This window comes from Cyanistes caeruleus, chromosome 7, assembly GCF_971803275.1.
Source record: "Cyanistes caeruleus chromosome 7, bCyaCae1.hap1.1, whole genome shotgun sequence".
Taxonomy (NCBI): Eukaryota; Metazoa; Chordata; class Aves; order Passeriformes; family Paridae; genus Cyanistes; species Cyanistes caeruleus.
The window spans coordinates 25,346,746-25,366,173 of record NC_141707.1 but is presented as its reverse complement, the minus strand read 5'-3'; the positions used below and the strand labels follow the sequence as shown (position 1 = coordinate 25,366,173).

General features: G+C 39.5%; 1 protein-coding gene across 1 annotated transcript in view; it reads right to left on the bottom strand.

Annotated features, from left to right (window-relative positions):
- Positions 1-8,779: 8,779 nt before the first annotated feature.
- PLA2R1 (phospholipase A2 receptor 1) overlaps positions 8,780-19,428 on the bottom strand; it is a 37,747-nt gene continuing 27,098 nt past the window's right edge. The window contains exons 23-30 of the mRNA XM_086896669.1: positions 19,033-19,168; positions 15,526-15,764; positions 14,814-14,982; positions 13,769-13,909; positions 13,228-13,344; positions 12,607-12,783; positions 11,907-11,936; positions 8,780-11,694 (exon numbers count right to left, since the gene is read on the bottom strand). Of these exons, the coding sequence (XP_086752795.1) occupies positions 11,477-11,694; positions 11,907-11,936; positions 12,607-12,783; positions 13,228-13,344; positions 13,769-13,909; positions 14,814-14,982; positions 15,526-15,764; positions 19,033-19,168 (1,227 nt within the window). The 3' untranslated portion in view covers positions 8,780-11,476. The remainder of the gene's footprint in view (positions 11,695-11,906; positions 11,937-12,606; positions 12,784-13,227; positions 13,345-13,768; positions 13,910-14,813; positions 14,983-15,525; positions 15,765-19,032; positions 19,169-19,428) is intronic.

Below are 19,428 nucleotides of genomic sequence, written 5' to 3'. Positions count from 1 at the left end.
TTCATGTCCAACACTTGTGTTTAAACTTGTTTTGTTAGAATAATAAAATATACTCTGACTTGGAATCTCCCCTAACCTTTGCTTTTAAAGTCAAGACTCTTGGGTTCCCTTTTGCTCGTTCCTAATTTGCCATATCTCTCACATCCTGTCTGGCAGGGCTTGTGGTTATAGAAGTGTGTGGAAGTAAAGGTTAAAGATAAATACTAGGTTTAACAAATATGGTTATTCTTGCCATAAGGATTCACTTCTGAAGTTAGTGCTTGGATCATCCTATTTTTAAGGCAGGATCTCAATTGCATTCCATAATTGTGCCTGAGTTGAAGTTAAAAATCAATATACTTCTAGCACTCTGTCTCTCTGAAGACTTCAGGTTGTCAGCTCAAGGGCTAGGTTTGTAAAGGGGACATAGTCCAGCTGCTGGACTTTATACCAAGAAGTAAATATTCAACAGTTCACAATAAGAACATGAGTGAGACTGTGCTCCTCCAGTAGCAGTACTTTTTGTGGGGAAACAGAATAGGGATACATAAATTTCACTTTGTGCTCTAGTAAATATTTCTGTGCTTTGAATGAGGTGCGTCAGCTCCAAAAGGAAACACTGAGCACTTACTTTAGCTTGGTAGTTATTGAATTAATCTGGATCAATGTGGATTCAGATTCAGATTCAGAAAAAGGGATTGCATTTGATTTTCTTATAGCAAATGTGCTCGAACTGTTGTGTACGTTTTAAAAAAGGGACAACAGCATTTTCTCTTTCACTGTCTGGGAACAACTTTCCTGGGGCACCAGTTCATTGACAGTTTAGAGAACAGTGAGGAGCTGAATAGCTTTGATTATATTTTAGTAACTGTCTGGATTCCTGCAAGTGTATTGACAGAAAAAGGGAGACTAGAGAAAACATGAGCCTGCTGCTGAGTGGGGTTGTGGTAACACGGAATGCAGACAAGAGATATTCGATGCCTTCTTCACCTGTCTTTATAAGCAGGGTTTGTTTTCAAAAATTCCAGGCCCCTGAGACCAGTGGGAGCATCTGGAGCAATGCAGGCTTACCCTCGTAGAGAAGATGAAAACATTTAAACAAACTGGACACAAACAAATCTGTGGGACCCAGTGAGCTGCGTCCACAAGTGCTGAAGGAGCTGGCAGATGTCATTGCAAGGCCAATCTCAGGTATGTTTGGTCATAAGGTCACAGTGATCAGAGGAGGATTAGAAATTCAATGCAGATGCCATATCTTGCTTCAAGGAGAAGAGGGAGGATGTGGAGAGCTACAGGCCAGTAATCCTTGTCTCAATATTCAGAGAGGTTCTGGAAGAAATCATGCTGGAAATTATTTCAAAAAATTAAGGACATGGAGATGATTTGGAATCATCAGTATGGATATATGAAGGGGAAAATCAAAAAAACTAAAGAGAGTTGCAAATAGTCAGAGAATGAACAAGTTTAGAAAGTACTTCGCTGTCTAGTAACTCTCTACTAGCACTTTACCTAGGCATGTAATACCATCTAGAGCATTAAAAAGGCAAAAAAAAAATGCACGGTTCTGATGTTAAATTGTCAAGCAGTTAAATTTTAAAAAGCTTGTCTAACACTAAGGTATTTCTTTAACAATCTGACACCTAATGGCATCACATGGAACTATGTGGAAGAAAACAAAATCAGTTCAGCATCCCATATGACCTATTTGTTTTAAACAATAACACATTCTACTATACCTGTTTTGACACTTGTAACAGCCGATGTCTCTGTGCTGCAACCAAGGTGTCAAGCAGGAAAATTGCTCCAATGTTAAGCAAATTGTAAAAATTGTTCCTAAATTTCTTTTCATCTTTGATCTTTGGTAGGTTTTTTTTCCTACCAGGATTCCACCCCCTCCCCCCCTTATTCTCTTTTTCTGTTTCTATTTCGTGCAATAGTTTTAGCTAAGACTGGCACTAGTTAAACACTGAGCAGCACTGAATTTTGGTGTAGTGCTCGTATTTAACTCTTTAACTCCTAAAACGCCTGAAATGGAGGGGAAAAAATCCCCTGTACTTTCAATACAGCCATCTCTCTGGCCAGACTACAGAGGAAGGATTAGAGCATCTGGGTAGAATGAGATGAAAATATGTCACTGCAGAGCCTACTGTTTAAGACTATTATGCTTTTATTCGTACATTTTGGGATTTATATTTTTAAATTTGGGTACTGAATATTTATCGCAGTAGCTTCTGAATAATACGAGTTCACATGACTTCACAGTATGAAGTTGACACTTTTTTCTGTTTAACAGTTTTGAAACCCCCCCCTTTTCTCTTGTTGAAAAATGGTCAAGAGGCTGACAACAGGCTTTTTGCCCTGTCCCTAATGATTTCTATCACAGTAAATGTACAATCTCTCCTCATTCCCTATAGTAATTTCTAAATATTAGATTCACTTCAGTCTCAGAACAGTTGAATCTTACTAAGGGGAGAAAAGACATCTGAGACTGCATTATTACCCATCTTGAGAAATTCAGCTGTATATCACAAGCTGTCTCCTCCCTTCCTCCTAAAAATACAAACCACAGTGTAAAGTATTTCTTTTCCAAAGAGATCTACATTAGGTTTTATATTTTCCCAGAATGTCTGGAATGCACGTTTCCAACCCAGTATCTTCCCTAGAGGGTTAATATTTAGCAAACTGACTTCCCCAGCTGGTTTTGTTCAAAGTGCCGTCATCCTCCTGAATTCAGTCAACATCTACCAGAAACAAAGATGTCAAACAAAACATATTAGGCTTCAGTATTCTTTTGTGAAGTTTTGGCCTCCAGCCAGAAAATTTTGTTATTTTCTGTGTAAGCTTTATTTTTCTTACCCTGACCAGCAGTGAGCATGGATCAAAAGAATGACTACTTAAAAATACAATCATAAAACCAATAAACACTGGCCCTGACATAGCACTGTGCACCTTCGGTTAAGTTTTGCATCTGTACTGGGTGTCCTTATATTTGGGAACATGCTCCAGTGTGAGGTTTCCAGCTTTTTTCAGCATCCCAGAGCATTCCTCTGTCCCCAGAGGGAGACAGAAAACCTCCAAACTGTGTTAGGGCTCTGTTCATATATTTTTTTCAGAAAGACTGAAGAATGTCCATATCAGAAATAATTTTCTTCATCTTGCTGTTGTTATCTAAATGAATTAAATGTATCAAATTTTATAAAGGAAATTTTTTTATGGTTTTATGATCCTGGTAGAACTGGGGTCAACCATTCCTGCCCTTTCCCATAGCTTATGGCTTTGTTTTAAGCGTCATGGGCTTTGCAGTCTATCCCACAGCTCTTGAACCAGATTTGGACACAGATCTACTTCAGCAGATCCACATGGAGCTAGGAACAGATATTTGTAAGCCTGCCAAAAGCTGTCCTGTCAGTCAGTCAAATCTCAGTGCTTTGAAGCAGGCAGTTGTTGTGCAGGAAGTTGATGTTTCCAGTACCATGTTACACAAGGAGAAGAAAGGGGAGTTTGCGACATTGCTGCCTCCTGCATAGCGGGGTGGACTGCTGCTTCTCCCCACGGGTTTTCTCAACCTGAGGTCCAGCTCCAGACTCATTAAGGCAACTGGACCACCCAAAAATGCATCACAGAAACAGTCTCAAAGTACAGCCTGAGTAAAGAGGTCATCAGGCATCCCATCACATGGGTCTGTGACTTCAAGGGCTAAATCAAAAACAAAACAAAACAAAAAACCAACCCCAAAAAAGTGCCAAAGAAATAAAAGCATAAACAAAGTGTTCTTATTTTTTACATACATCCTTCTATTTTTGTGCTCTTTATGTAGTGATTCTGGACCTTCACATCCTTTACCCTGGATTTGGATTTTAGGAACCCAGGGCAAGTCAGGTGCCTGTGTCCCACTGGCTCCTGTAATAGATGAATTATATGATTCAGCTTCACCAATTTTGGAACAACTTCTTCTATCCAGAAGAAAAACACAAATTTAAGTGAAGGTGTTTCTTATGTCCCAATTGCATGGAATTTGTGCCCAGAGATCCTGAATTCTAGCTGCTGAATACTTGTGTGGGTCAGGAAACTGGAAGGTAGGTTTGGGATGATGTATCAGCAGTCCCACAAACATAGACACACCAGTATTTTCAGGTCAGGCTTACTCATTTTTACCCAGGGTGACCTGAAAGAGACATCCAGCAGTGCTGTGAATCAAACCCCCAGCAGCTGTGGTAGATTGATTTGTTTATTTCTAAATCACAGTTATTGAATGTAACAGTGCATACTGACCCTACCACTTGCATTGGCTGATTATTTTCAGCCCAGCTATCCCCACAGTTACTTATCAAGTATTTCCTGCTGCAGTTCAGTCACTTAATTTTTGTTCTAGTTTTCCCAAATAACAGGAATAACTGTTACCTGTTCTCTTTATACTTTTGCTTCCACCAATGAATGGCTCTTCCTTTGATCTTTCCTTCCTTGAGGGTTGGCTCTGTGCTACATCAGAACAAGCGGTTGAACAACCTGTAAGAGCAGCTGAGACTCACCCAACTTCAACTTCACATTCTTTCAGTCAGACAAGAATTAAGCAAATTTACATATAAATAACAATAATGAAATACCATATCCTCAATCCAGACTAGATTCTGGAAGACTGGGGTGGGGGGGTGGATGGTCAAGGACAAGATGAAGAAAAGAGCCCACACTGGCATTTTTTTTCTTCCATTACTTAACTGCTACACCCAGATACCCTGACACGTAAGTGTGAATGTTCCAGAGGTGCCATGTCAGTGAGACTGGCACTCCAGGAGCCTGCAGGGATAAAGGCTACATCAGCTGTGTTCCTGGATATGGTGAGAGGGGAACAGCCACTCTGCTATTTATACTACAATTATTTTAAAGGGTAAAGTAGTCACTGTTTCTGTAGGTATTCTAAATACCTGTTCCTTCCAGGTATAGAAAGCCTCACAGAGCTGATCAGATGCATTTCCACATTTAACTGAATGTAGCTCATGTCTCTTAGAGCCACAATGTATCCAATACATATAATTCCATCTTTAAGATTTGCTTTTGAAACATTAATTAAAGTAATTCAATTTTCATCCCACAAGACTAACAGGGCATGATATGCAGCAGCATAAATTTTACCTTCTTACCTTTTCAGAAAGAATCCTTCTGTTATTCTTGAATATTAAATACCAGAAGTACCATGCCTAGGTCAGGTAAGCCTTTAGATAGTTCTCAGATTTCAGGTACATAACAGGTAAGCAAGCCTGCTAGCATGAAGAGTAACTTACCAAAAGAAACTAATACACACAAAGCAGATTTGGATTGGGACCATAACAAGTGAAGCCTTACATGACTTAGAGTACCCTTTTACTTTGCATTAAGAGTCTGTGTACTCCAGCTCATTGGCAATGTCCAATGTCAGGGACTCTGTTTGCATTCTTCAATGAACCTGGAAGCATCAAGCTCTGAGATGGGATCCCAAATCCAGCATCAGTGAAGCAACGCAGCCCAAAGCTGCTGAGGAGGTGGAGTCTGCCTGTTCTCAACTCTGTGGGGACTTTCCAGGGGCTTCTTATCTACAATGCACACAAGGTTTATGGCAGAAAGAAGTGGCAAAACAGATTTAATCAGGTTATGGCTGAGATCAAAGGCCTGAGATCACACTTTAGAACAAATGGCCTGAATAAATAGCTGCAGAAGAGGAACGTATTTGATGGGATTTCAGAATTAAGTTAAAAAAAAAAAAAATTGTACAAAATAAATGGAAACTTTTCATTTCTGAAGATGAGCATCCATCTATAAAAATCTGAAAAAATCCAGGGATAATATTGTTCTCCCATGTTTTATGAGACACTGACCCAGCTATTGCATTCTCCTGGACCATACAGTGGTGTTGGATGGCTGTCATGCACCCAGTGACAGCCACTGCTGCTGCACTGCTACCTCTGTACGTAGCAGGCTGTTAGTTTTGTGCCTTTCTGTGCATGGTTCAGAAAGACAGACTGCCCTGTTTGCCTTTGCCAACATGCAGAGGAGAGGAACTTTTAGCCCACTCTGCATTTCAAGATTTATTTTGTATCTACAAGTTTAGCTGTTGTGCTCACTAAAAGAAAATGTTTTCAAGCATTTTTTTTTCTGAGAAACAGTAGAAATTTTGTCTTTAGGCTGAGGTTGAGAAAAAAGCAGGATAAGGTAGGAGAAGGTAGGATAAAGAAGGAGATAAGGTAGAGAATTTTTGCTGTTTTCTAGCTGTGCACTTTTGGGAACAATTACAGTTGAGAATCAATTCCATGGTTATAAATTGCCATGGTGGTACTCATAAGTACTGGAGGCTGGGTCTAGTACACTTCCTTATTCAAATGCAGGTGGTTATCACAGAAGGACTGGTAAAGTCTTGGGAAAGCTGCAGTGTAAGGAAATAAGATTGTAAGAACATTGTAAGGCTTTGAAGTGAGGCTTTATTACAAAATTATCCTCAGGGCCCTTTTTTATGGTGAAGTTTTTAAGATCTGAATGCAAATCATGGTCATCCTGCATAAAGATAATGGATATAGAAAGGGATCAGGAACTCTTATACTTTGGGCTACTTAGAGAATAAGTTGGGAGAAAATAAATCTACTTTCAACAGTGCAGTGCAGTGATTACTTATGCAGTCATTTCTACGTCTTAATTTTTAATTTTCCCTGAAAAGCAGTAAGCAAATGCCTGTACTGATGCAGTCAAGAAATAAAATATTAAAATAAATCCAGAGAGATACATGGCTGAAGCATTTTCAGTGAGTTGCCTTTTCATGAAATCAAAATATACCACAAAGATATGCTTATTTATTACTTAGGATCCCGAGTGGATTTTCACTGTACTCACCGTAGAAATGAAAAGCCCACAGAACAATGTAAGGACTTGAATTATCCCTCTCTGGGCACTTCAATGCATCCCATTGAAGTAGTTGAGGAGGAACACTGAGGCTTAGAAAGCTGCTCTAAACAGAGTTCTGCAGGGTTGTGGCCAGGGCTCAGATCCCACACTGTTATTTGCTGTCCTGTGACTTGGGAGTTTTGCTGCTTGTTTAAATAAACTTCTAATAATAACTGGAGCAGATCCCTGCGCTATTTTCTTCTGCTCGGCTCATTTTGTCAGCTCTCTGTGCACCACTACCATCTGCTGGCCAAACCGAGACTGACTGTGCTGCCAAGCACCACGATCCACCTTCACTCATTCCATCTCAGAACAGCAAGGATGCCTGTGGGTTTGCTCCTGATGCTTCCTCACATGTCTGCATTAGGGCTGCACCAGATTGTAATACATCACTGCTGGTCTGCAGGGGGTTAAACCCCACATTCCACCGGTTGCCAAAGGAAATATTATAATACTATCATAGCTCAAGTAAAGGCCTCTATTTTTTTTGTGGATTTGGTTTTTGTTGTTTTTTTGATTTTTGGGTTTTTTTTTTAGCTGAGGATTTAGAGCCCAGTTGCTAAATGTGTGCAATTTAGCTTTTAACCAAGTAAATTCCCTGGAGGGAAATTCTGGAGGAAGTGTATGTCATGGTTTTCATTACAGTGGGTTTATTATTAGAAGAGACTGAGGATGCCTGTTCCTACACTGAGGGAGGGGTAACATGATGAAAGAAAAAAAGCAGAGGGTTAAATTAAATGGGAATTTATGCAATGGTGCTTTGGGAACCAGAGCTGGTCAAGTGTCAGAGAGCCTGCAAACCCCTGTTTTTTCGCTGTGGTCCCTCTGGACTGAACAGCACAGATTTCAAACAGCCCATGGCTCCTTTGTCATGCTCCAGCTGCAGAAGGGTGTGTGTGAGCAGAAGGGAGGAGGATCCCTGCACAAGGAAGGGCAGTGCCCAGGAGAGGCACAGCCAGAAAGGACATTGCTGAGGAGTCATGCTGCCCACTTAAAACCCTGTGCCACAACAACCCTTTGCTGTGTCTGGTCATGCTGGGCATCTCCAGCATACAAATGTTCCGGTCACAGACTTGTGTCCACCAGCTGCATTGAACATCTCTTTTCCTCAGAGACCTGCTGCAAGGATTGCTAAAGGGACCAGGAGGTAAATTTTCGTCTGGAATGGCATCTGCAAAGACAAGCAAGATGGAGTTTTGACAAACCCCAATATCTGGCAGACAAAGCTTGTCATGTTGACCTGAATTTACCTGCCTCTGGTGGGGATACCCTTCCATCACCCAAGAAAGATTGGTATGAAAAGATTAAAATTTCTCTTTGGGCAGGAACATTGAAAGAAGCTAACATGGCAAAAAGCCACAACATTCACTCACCCATTCAGGCCCTGTTGAACCCAGTCCTTGAACACACAAAGCATGTCAGTGTTATCCATGGAAGCTGCTGTGCTGCAGTCCATACATCTCTACCTCATTTGTGGCAGCTACAAATAGGCTCCCACACAACACACCCTCCACAGTTCAGCAGGAAAATTCCTCCAACCCATCACTCATTCCTGGTGGCCTCAGCTCACTACTGCAGGGAATAGGCTGGGAGAGTATCTGTAAATTAATGCCATGATTCCATCCACCATGCTTACTGTTAGTGCTCTGGCTCCCACCTCCTTCCAGCACCTCTTGCAAACACGTTCTGGGGCATCCTCATCCGTGCCCTGGGAAATGCTCAGGCCACCCTGTGTGTGGAGATCGTGTGCAGTGCCCAGGTGAGGTCCAGTCACACAGCCTGAAAGGAGGCTGGAGCCATCACACAGGATGAGCCAGTGCAAAGCCTGGGCACTGCTCTTATGAGACAGTAGAGCCTCTCTTTTTAGTAGAGCTGGGGAAAGATTCAAGAAAAATTACAGCACGGACACTTACTTTAATTTTCCAGTTGAAATAATACAGTGACTCTCACCAATGTCATCAAGGTCAGCAGTAAAAACACAGTTACCACATACTCTGATCAGGGATACTATAGGAGACCTCTGATTAAGGGAAAACGATTGAAAGCCATTGATAACAAAATCTAGAAGGAAGACTAGAAAGCAATCATTGATTACATTCTTGAGTGAATAATATATGCAGTTACAAAAAGTTAAATGATGAAAGATTTAAAAATAAATATCTAAAGATCTGCTCCTTCAAAACTATTTTAAAGTAGGAAAAAAACACTGCTTGAACTTTTTTTTTTTTCTTTAACACAAGTTCATCTACATCAACATTAATCAACAATCGCTATTCTGAGGTTAGGTTTACTGATTATGCCATTACCCTTCAGGTACTTTTTTAGGAATAAAACATACCTCAAGGGAAATTGATAAAACATCTATGTCCAGTTTTGTGAAAAAATGCAACCTCATTAACCACATCAAAATCTTAACAGAGTCTGTATAACTATCAACAGCATTGTAGCCTGATAAATACATGTCCTCAGAGATGACACAGCTTACTCTTGCAAAAAAAATCACCCTGCATGGTATTCTGCTTGCTATAATGTAAGAAAGCAACATTTATACATTTCTCAGTGAATGTGATGAATGGAGTTTGTTGGTTTAAGTTCCTCTAGCTGTAGTTTTTATAGGTAAAACAGTCATGGAGAAAGAAGAGGTCATAAGCTCTTTTTTCTTTTCTTTTGGCGGTAAAAAGCTATCACAGTTAATACATATAAACAACAGATTATCTGGCAATTTTACTCAAAAGTTGCAGTCCACAAACTCTAATAGTGGACTGCAAATAAAAACAGTCCAATAGATAAATATAGAGGACTAAACCAAAACTTAAAAAATTTTACTGAAGACTAATGTATGGGGTCAAACTGGTAGGCAGAATGTACACAGAAAAGCTATTTATATTTTATATGATATAAAAATTTCAGATTAAGACTTGTGATAGCTACAACTTTAAAAGTCATCAAAAAGAGTAAACCAGTTCTGTTAACCAGCACAGAAATATTCTATGAACGAAATAATTTTAAAAAATAGCTCTAAACAAAATTATGGCACGAACAGACAATTTTTGGCCATGTGAAATCTGACTAAAAGGCAGTCATACATTCCTGTGCATGTGCAAAAATATTGTACGAAAACATTTCAGTTTGCCTTAGCTGCTTGCTTAAGTCTGAGGAACATACCTCCATCTCAGGGTTCCTGCATAATTTTTAGAATGAGTCACCTTAAAACAAGGAAACTGAGAAGCAAAACAACAAATGCAGCCCATTGCAGCAGCTTTTAGAGATGGTGGAAATGACACTAAATCCACTGTGAAGTAACCATCAATAAACGTTTGTTTTTCCACTGTGCAATAAAAATAAAAAATGAAATCCCTGAAAAGCTCCCAGGTGTTTTTGGAGAGATGGGTGGAGGACAGGTTGGGGTGGTGGGAATCCCAGGGACAGTAAACATTTCTGTCCTGGGCTGCTGCAACTGAGACAGCAGAGAGCTGGCTCCTTCACAACCATCCTGCAGAACAACGGGTCAGCAAAATTCATCTTCTTTCTTAGCACCTTGGTATAAACACTGAAAGGAAAAGCATCTGCTACATGGGGTTGGAGGATTAGAACTCTTTGGGAACAGCAGTGTGGCTCCCCCAAGGCCACAAAGCCCTTAGCTTTGGAGAGCAAGGTCTCAGCATAGTGTCCCTGAATATTGCTCCCAGCAACACTCCAGGTGAACAGTAAAGCCATTTGCTCCATACCTTCAGAAAGATTTATAAAAGGGTTTTTTTTCTTCAAACAGATATTGCCCAAAAAGGTTTTTAATAAAGCTGATGGGATTTCATGTCTGAAATAATCTAGGTGAGAGATGACATAGCTAAATCTTCAATAGGATGCTGGATGCATCTCAAACGAATATAATAAGTTCAGGATGAAAAAGAACATAAATCATTATATCTCTAGACTAATTTATTTTATAACATGAATTAGGCATCACAGCCAAACTACCAAAATTCTGGCAGTCTCAAGTCAAGAGTGACTTCATCTTCCTGCAAGCTTGGAAATCAATGTGGCAATAATCTATTATCTGAAAAATAACTGCTCATTTTGCAGAAAAAATAACTGTTCATTTTGCCAGAAAAAAGAAAAAACAAAACAAAACAAACAAACAAAAAAGTCTTCCCCATAATCTTTGTAATATATTTCAGAGTTCCTAAATTCAAAGCCAAATTTTAATGCCAGCTCATAAGCAGGTCCTGGAAAGTATAAAAACAAAACACAAAGGCTCAAACATTCCCAAAGGAAAAAGCTGCATGAAAATGCCCTCTGCTCTAGGACCTCAAACATGACTGCTCCAAGTGAGTGGCTGGAGGTTTATGGTCTCTGAGTAATTCCAGCTCCTGGCTTGACCCAGAGAAGAAAATTTCTCCATGGCTCTGTCTTGCATCCTCCCCTCTTCCTGCCACAAATGCTCTCCAGGGTAGGGAGCTCCTCCTGCATTGATACTGATGGTCATGAGGGTTTCTCAGGGTATGGGCACCTGAGGGACTCCTGAGAACGAGAAAACCACTGGAGGTTGTGAAGTTTCACACAGAAGACAAGACCACTTGCTACTTCTGATTAATTAATTGTTCTCACTTCTCTCAAAGTCAGAAATGAGGATGCTTTCTTCCAGAGCAGGACTGTCAGCATTAATCTGTGGCAAATAGGCATTTCTGACCCACAGTATCCTGCGGAAGAGTTGGTTATTCTCTTTGTGCAGGCACCACAGGAAAAGGGAAATGGCAGCCAACATCACCAAAGTCACAAGAACAGCCAGAGCTACAAGCCCACTGTATGATGCTGAAAGGGAAGAACAGAACTTGTTATTAAGGAAACATAGCTACCATTATAATTAATTCTAACTAAATATAAACATATAGCTGTTTTAAGGAAAATGTTACTACTCCTTAAATGTCACACATTTCAAGTTACAGGTTTAACAGTGAAAAATATTATCTCACAAAATATCAGCTCAAAATGTGTATTATTCCTTATAAAAAAGTAGAGTTTACCTTTTTCAGAGGATTCTGTCGTATCAATATCTGAAATAAACCCAGAACAGTCACAAAATTACTCACAGAGGTTATTATGTATATTCACTTTAAAATGGGTACTGAGAAGACAGTCTTCCTAAAACCAACAAGAATAGGCTGTTCTTTGTTTAATTTGACTCATGTCAATGTTATTCCAACTGGCCAAGCTAAACATAACCTAGCACGTTATTTAAAATCCCTTTAATTTGATGGAATATATTAATTGGCCTTTGTGCAAGGATGAGCAGCAGTATTTACCCACTTTTTAAAGTACAAATTCATGAACAGTACCCATGCAGAGGCAGAACAGTTAGGTTAGTGGGTCTAGCAGTGGCTGAGGGGTTTTGTTTGGGCTCTGGAAACACTTGGGCTCTCTCTGACACCAGTGTTCCTACTGCTGTGGTGCCTGCACAGCTCTCCCAGGCTGGACCTGCCCTCCCAGCTGGGGCTGTGCAGGTCACCCTGATGCCACAGGAAGGCTCCTGCACTTGGCAGTGGCTGCCCAGGTTCCCCAAACAGAGCTCACCCCAGGTGCCTGGGGCTTTTAGAGGTATTTTTTTCTCCAATGCCAAGGGACAGAATTAATTAAATGAAAATTAATACCATGTGAGCAAGCAACCAGGAACAAGTAACACAATGTTGTAAGGACAGAATTGCCTTCTTTTACAGAGGCACATACCTGCATCCATTTTACATATAAAACCCATTTTTTCTCTGCATGGAGATAATTGCCAGACTCCATCTGTGGTCCTCAAGCTGATGCAGAAATTCCCTTTGAGATGATCAAATTCAGGCTCTCTGATGCCCCAGTTAGAATAATTAAATGGAGAACCATCAAACCAGGAGATTGTCTCATCTATGGGCAGAAGTTGAAAATTATTACAAAATGGAATAGTATTTTGAGAAATATTTCTGTTTCTGTTAGATTTACCCTCACATGGAAAATACAGTGTTACAGAACACCAGGATTTTGTCTATTTGGCCGCTGTATTACTTTTTTTTTTCTTGAAGGATTTAAAACCATCTTAGATAGTTAACCCAGAAAACAGTCTGTGGTGAATCTTTAAGAAGGAAAAAAGGCATTTACATGCATGCATGCATGCATATTGACTATTCAAAATACTGGTAACCATTGCAGAAAGTCTCACTGGTTTTACTACATCATGGACAGGCACAAATCAGTGAACAAAATCTCAAAAGATAAAAGCATTTTGAAAAGTGGTTATTGGAAACAGTTTCTGGAAAATAGCCAAAACCCAAACCAGATTTTACATGCAGTTCTATTCTTCCCCAGACTTACTGTCTGTAACAAGCAGAATGTTCAACCAAACCATCTGTACAGAATAACCAAAACTGTGTAACTCCTCCAAAATGAAGGCATTTTCATCTTCATCTTGAATAGTCAGAAGATTTGATCCTTCAAATTAAACACAGAACAAATTTTCAAGCAATCCATGGCATTAAAATGTAAGATTGTATTTAAAAAAGTTAACATTATGAATCTTACTTGAAGAGCTTGAAAAGTCTGGTTATACATTCTAAGTTCTTAAATGTGTAATTAATGTAAAAATGCTCAAGCAAATACAAAACTATTCTCAAATGACTTTAGAATAAATTTTAAGAGAAAAATGTTCATGTTTTATTGGAGAAACCAGTATTTTCACAAGGAAAGGAACATTTTTTTGATGCATGCTGCCTCCAATTTCATAGTTGGCTTATGAGTTCCACTATTGTTATCTTGAAGCAGAGAAAACATATGCCATGATTTCAGTCATTTCAGAAAATAAATATTGATTTAAGATATCACAATGACATTTGGTAGCTACAAAATAATCACTTACCTTGATTTTTGCAGACCTCATATGCTGTATCAAAACTCATGCCCTGCAGAACTGTGGAAAAGCTGTAGCAACTGTTTTTGAATTTGATCCAGGGTACAGTTTTTTCTGAACATAAGCCTTTATAGGAATTGAGTTTCTTTTCTGTGATAGAAGTAACAGCACAGCTTTATTGGCACAACAAAATACACATAAATATAACATTCCACACACTGTTTTGGAGTAATGCTAATAAGCATCTTATTGTGTTATGCCTCTATTTTTTCAAAGTCAAAATCTAGCGGTTGCATATATTTATATTAAATGAGTACAGCTGGTTTTATTTCTGACCAAAAACCTTGCTGGATTATAACAGCAGGATCAGGACAATCTAACTGATAGTGATGTGCAGAGGAGGATATGAGCTAATCAGGGGAGGAGGTGATCAACACTGCTAAATGGGAACTATTTGAAGAAATGGATGCTGTCAAATGACCCTGCAGTCTGGCACTCAATGCAATTCCAGACCTGAATCCTGGATTTAACTACAGCCCAGGTGACTGACAGAGCATTGCAGGAAACACAACATATTTTAGGATACATAAAAATATTCTTACCTTTACTAAAAAAAAATCCACAATCTTTGATGTGTTCATCAGCAAAGATATGATTAATTTTTTACTTTGCTCTAAGTGCTTCCCTTCTCCCATCCCACAGTTAATTTCAGCAAACTGGATTTATTTCCCTTCAAGCTAGGTGATTAGCAAACCTCATTTTTCACAGATAATATAGTGTTCACTGAAGAGAGAGAGTAATTTTCCTGTTTCTTTTCTATTATGAAAGTTCTCTTTCCATTCTCCTACAGATCAGACCTGATTTCAATATTTTATTGGGAAAAAAATGGTTTCACAAATAGGAAACACAGAGAAATATACTTCCATTTTAAGTAATAGTCAGCCTTGCTTAACATTGTTTAACCTCAAACCAATTAACCTCCTTTCACATATTTCCACTGTCAGCACACACATTTGCAGATGCAAAGATTTAATATAAACTTTGACTGACTTACTAGGTGGCACATGGCAAACTGCTCCTTGCAGAAATTGTTCACAATTTGCGCTTTTCCAGTGCCCTGAAGTATCAATGTAAACACAGCTGCCAAAGGCCCGGGACTCGTCATCTTCCCAGAAGGTAAACAAAGATCTGGTCCCATCTGACCATTCAAAGTTAAGCCCGTTCTGCCAAAACAAATTTTGGTTATCTTTCTGATACACTTTAGCCCCACATGAGTTAATCTTCTTGTGGTGGCATCCTCACCAGAGTATCTTAATTTTCTAAAGGCCCAGCAAGGATCAACAAAAGGCAGAGCCAAGGATCCTCCCAACTCACTTTTGGGAGAATACAAACTACATCTTATTTTCTGTTTTCAGCAAGCAGTTATTTGGGCCATTGGGCTACTACAAATGAAACAACTAAATTTCAATGTCAACATTACAAGAGATTTTTTTCCCCCCATGTTTTTAAAAGTTTCCTATGGCTTTTAATTTTCAGCAGTTGTTGTACCAAACTGGCTCTCGCTGGACTTACACATTATGTTAAAAGGAAAAAACCCAAAACCACAAAAAACCGAAATAAGGTAAATTTAAAGCTCAAATTTTCCAGGGTTTCATTTCCAGATGCAAACTTTCCGTGACTTCAAATCAATGACACAGCTCACGATCTTGTTACTGGGAAATGCCCTTTGCAGCATCGCGCTCCCAGCCGGGGCGTCTGGTACGTACGTCGGAAGTGAAGAGCCCGATCCAGTGGTTGTATCCCAGGCGATGGACGATGACAGTGAGGAAAGCCTGGTGGTACTGGTCTGTAATGCTCACCAGCTCCCCACTGTTTGCCATGCAGGCTTGCAAAGCTGAGGACCATGTAAAATTCCCACTTATTAGTTTATACATTCTGTTTCCATATTCTAAAGTATCTGGCACAGGATACGTATCAGATGCATTGATAACATGTCTGGATGTGTCTGTTATAAACAGAAATAAAGAACTTATTTTTAAAACAGGCAACTTGATCACAGCTGAGCAGCTCCTAAAAAAATCAGAACTATCGTTACAAACACATTAAAAAATTGCAAAGTCCTTGGTTTTAGGAAGGCACTGTGAAATTTAAAAAAGAAAAAGACAATGACTACTAGAACAATATCTGGAATTCTATTACAAAACTCATTACAGGAATGACTGAGTTTAACGTATTAAAAAAAACCCCAAATCTGAATGAGGTTAATTCCACTGACTGATCAGTAAGAAATCACCTGGGATCTGGGCGTATCCCAAATGTCCAGTAGCAATGGGCTGCAGAGTGTTTTTATCCCCAGATACCTTGCATGTAAATTAGATTACCCCTTTACTGAGCTATTATTATTAATAATTTCCATAATCAGCTTACATCATAAGACCTAGCCTCAAATAAGTGATACAGCCAATAGGCTAACAAAGTACATGGGAGCCTCTTGAGCTCATCTTTAATGTCCATGAGCCAACGTGGGAAGATCAGAGTGGCACTTAAACAGAAATCCTCTCTGCATTGTAACTTAAATCTTTTTGATGATGAATTAACACAGCAACATCCAAAACAATGAAAGGTAGAAGCAGGGTTCCTAGCTTTAAGACAGAGAGACTTCCATGATAAAAAAAGCAGAAGACAGAGACCATCTCACCCCAGCTCAGTCTGTGATGCTGCTTCACTCACTCTCTTACAGGAGGGAAATGCCTTTGCTAATGTGTGTGAATGCTTCCAGTGTCCTTCAAAAAATGCTACAGTTTTGATCCTGCTTGTCAGTTTGCATTAATTATTTCTCACTGTAAAGTTTCTGCATGATTACAAGATGAAGTGGTTGCTTTGCTACGGGGTACAATGTTTTTAGACTTGGTTCCCTTTATGACTAAGAGAGGAGGAGGAGTGATAACAAACATCTTAAAATAGTAAATTAATTTATTACCTGTCATTCACAAACCATTTAAAATTAGAAATTTCTAAGCAAGAAAAAGTTGTGTTCTTGAGCTAACTGAAGCACCCTGATTTGTTTCAACTTTCAGTGTGTGTGACTGCTTTAAAAAAGGCAGAAAATGCTGTAAATCACTCACACAATAAGTCAAGCATCACTGAGAGATCAGAGCTCAGTTCAAATCCCCTGCTGCTTTCTTTCATTTTAGTTTCCTTCAGAAAATAATTTGAAAAAGGGGAAATGGAATGAATGCAGGCAGGATGGCAGAAGAAAAGCACCAGCTCATCTTTCCAGGAACTGACACATCTGTTTGGACACTTGAACAAATTTAGCAGTTCACTACTGCCAGCAAGAGGCTGTCTCACTACTCCCTTTCTTGCTTCTCTGCTCTTCCCGCTGCAAATTCTTTGGTCTGGTGTTTGCCTGACCCTGCACAAAGCTGACACAGCACAAAAAAGCTGTGGAAAATGACTTTAATTAAACAAAAATAAATAAATAAAGCAGGAGGTGAAAAAAAATATAGGGAAGCCTTCTGCTGAATTAGCAAGCTGAACTGCCTGATAGTTTGGGATAGTGCCATGGGTGTCCCACTGGAGAGGTCCATTTAACCCAGGTGGCCTCTGCTGTGCATGGGGCAGGGCTGAGCTGCACCACGACCAGGCCCTTGGGCCACTCTCAGATTCATCTCCCTGCTGGGAAAATCTTCCATTGTAACAAAGAGCGTTGAAGTCTTGTGAATTCCTTTAGCTTAGACAGTTCTCAGTCCTGTGTTATCGTGTGCAAGTGGTCATCTTAAAGACTGTGGGCCTGAGCAACGCTGATATGAAGGTATATCTCGACCAGCCCACACCACTGGGATTCATTCCAAGAAAGGAAACTTTTTTGGAGGGCTGTGACCAAAAAAAGGATAATTAGCAGAATGGGATGTTCCCCAAATGGCCACCAGAGACCCTCAAAAGACCCCTACTCTAATGTAAATAAGCTCCAAGAAGTGATTTAAATATGCAAAAGAATTCACAGGAACATTTAGCATATATGTATGAGTTTGGGGAAATGTAATGAATATGTATAAGTTTCACAGATTTCAACTAGTCTGTTGGCTGGCTGCAGGGCATGGAATAGGAGGAGATATTCCCTGCACGCCTGGCGCCAAAATAAAGTAATGCAGCTTTCTAATACTGAAATTACAGTGCTGGAGAGTTTTATTCCTGATTTTCAGTGACACAGCTGGGAAACGTGGGTAGGATCCTGAGCACCCACTGCAGCCCAAATCCTTGCCAGAATCCCAGCCGCCATAAGGCAACTGTTTTCCTTCCTGCCTTTCCACACTTTCTCCATCCATCTCAAGCAGCAGCAAGGGGTTAAAGTACAAACGTTTGGGATGTAACTTAAACAAACCAGCAGGATAGCACATTTATTTGTTTTTTCTGCACTGTGCACAGGATCACTCCAGCCCTTCCACAACTGTAGTTCCCAATAAATGATGTAAACTCCAGCTATGCTTTGCCTGAGTCACACCTAAGCACTGCCCAAAGTTGGTACTTGTTCTCATTCCCAACTGTCTGTGCCTCCCCACCTGCCCCTCAGGCAGCAGCAACAGAGTGCTGTCTCTTTATTTTAGGGTTAAATCTAGGGGTGATAATATAATATAGAGCTGAGCCCTGCAAAACCACCCCCACAGTAAAGGAAGGTGGAATGAGGAAACACGAAGAACCACGTTCCTCCCCAACACTTCATGCTTCTGGCAAGGGAACTCTGTGGTACCAGAATTAGAGAAGTGTGGTAGTAGGAAAGAGAAGCCAAGCTCTATTCAATAAGCCAGTAGGGTTCACACTGTTCAGAAAAGCACATTTCCTAGAGTCTCTTCTGATCTAACACTACAAGTTACAACCCCCCATCCTAAACCATACTGTCATCAAAATCACCCTCAGTTCAGCCTTTTGTAATTTTGTGTGGTTACTCTGCAGCCATGAGAGAAAATATGAAATTTCATCTCTATTTATAATTCAAAGATACACTACAGAATGCTCGAAGTTAGGAGGAAAACAACAGAATATAAGAACAGAATAACAGAATATTTTTTAGCAATTACTTCTACATCCCAAGTACTGATTTATTAAATAGTGTAGAGCTAGTCTAAATTGCAAACTGTCTTAGAAATCTTTTATGTTCCTTGTTTTAGAAACACTTATGAAAAGTATCTCTAAAAATAAAAATACAAAGATAAAAAAACAAAGATGAATTTCACATAGTAAGAAAAGAGAACAGAAGTAAGACAAAACCTTACCCTGAGTCTTTTGGCAGACAAACCCATAATTTTTCTGACAGTTTTCTAAGTACCATTTCCCCGTAAAATAAAAACTAGGGTTATTTGATACCAATGTACACAGTGGAAGTTGATCTTGAATGTTAAAATGCTGTCTCTGCAATCAACACAAAACCTTACATTAATTTAAAAATACACCATGTAAAACAATGTGTAATTATGACATCGAATTCAAGAGAATAATTACCTCAAAATTTCTGTAACAAATATTTAGGTAGAACAATGAACAGCCCCATAAATACAATTTGAAACAATAACCTCATAATTTAAAAGTCACAAGCTTTCAGTTAACAAACCAAAATGCTAACCCCAATTTGGACTAACATATTGTAAAATAAGGTATTAAAGTAGGAAATT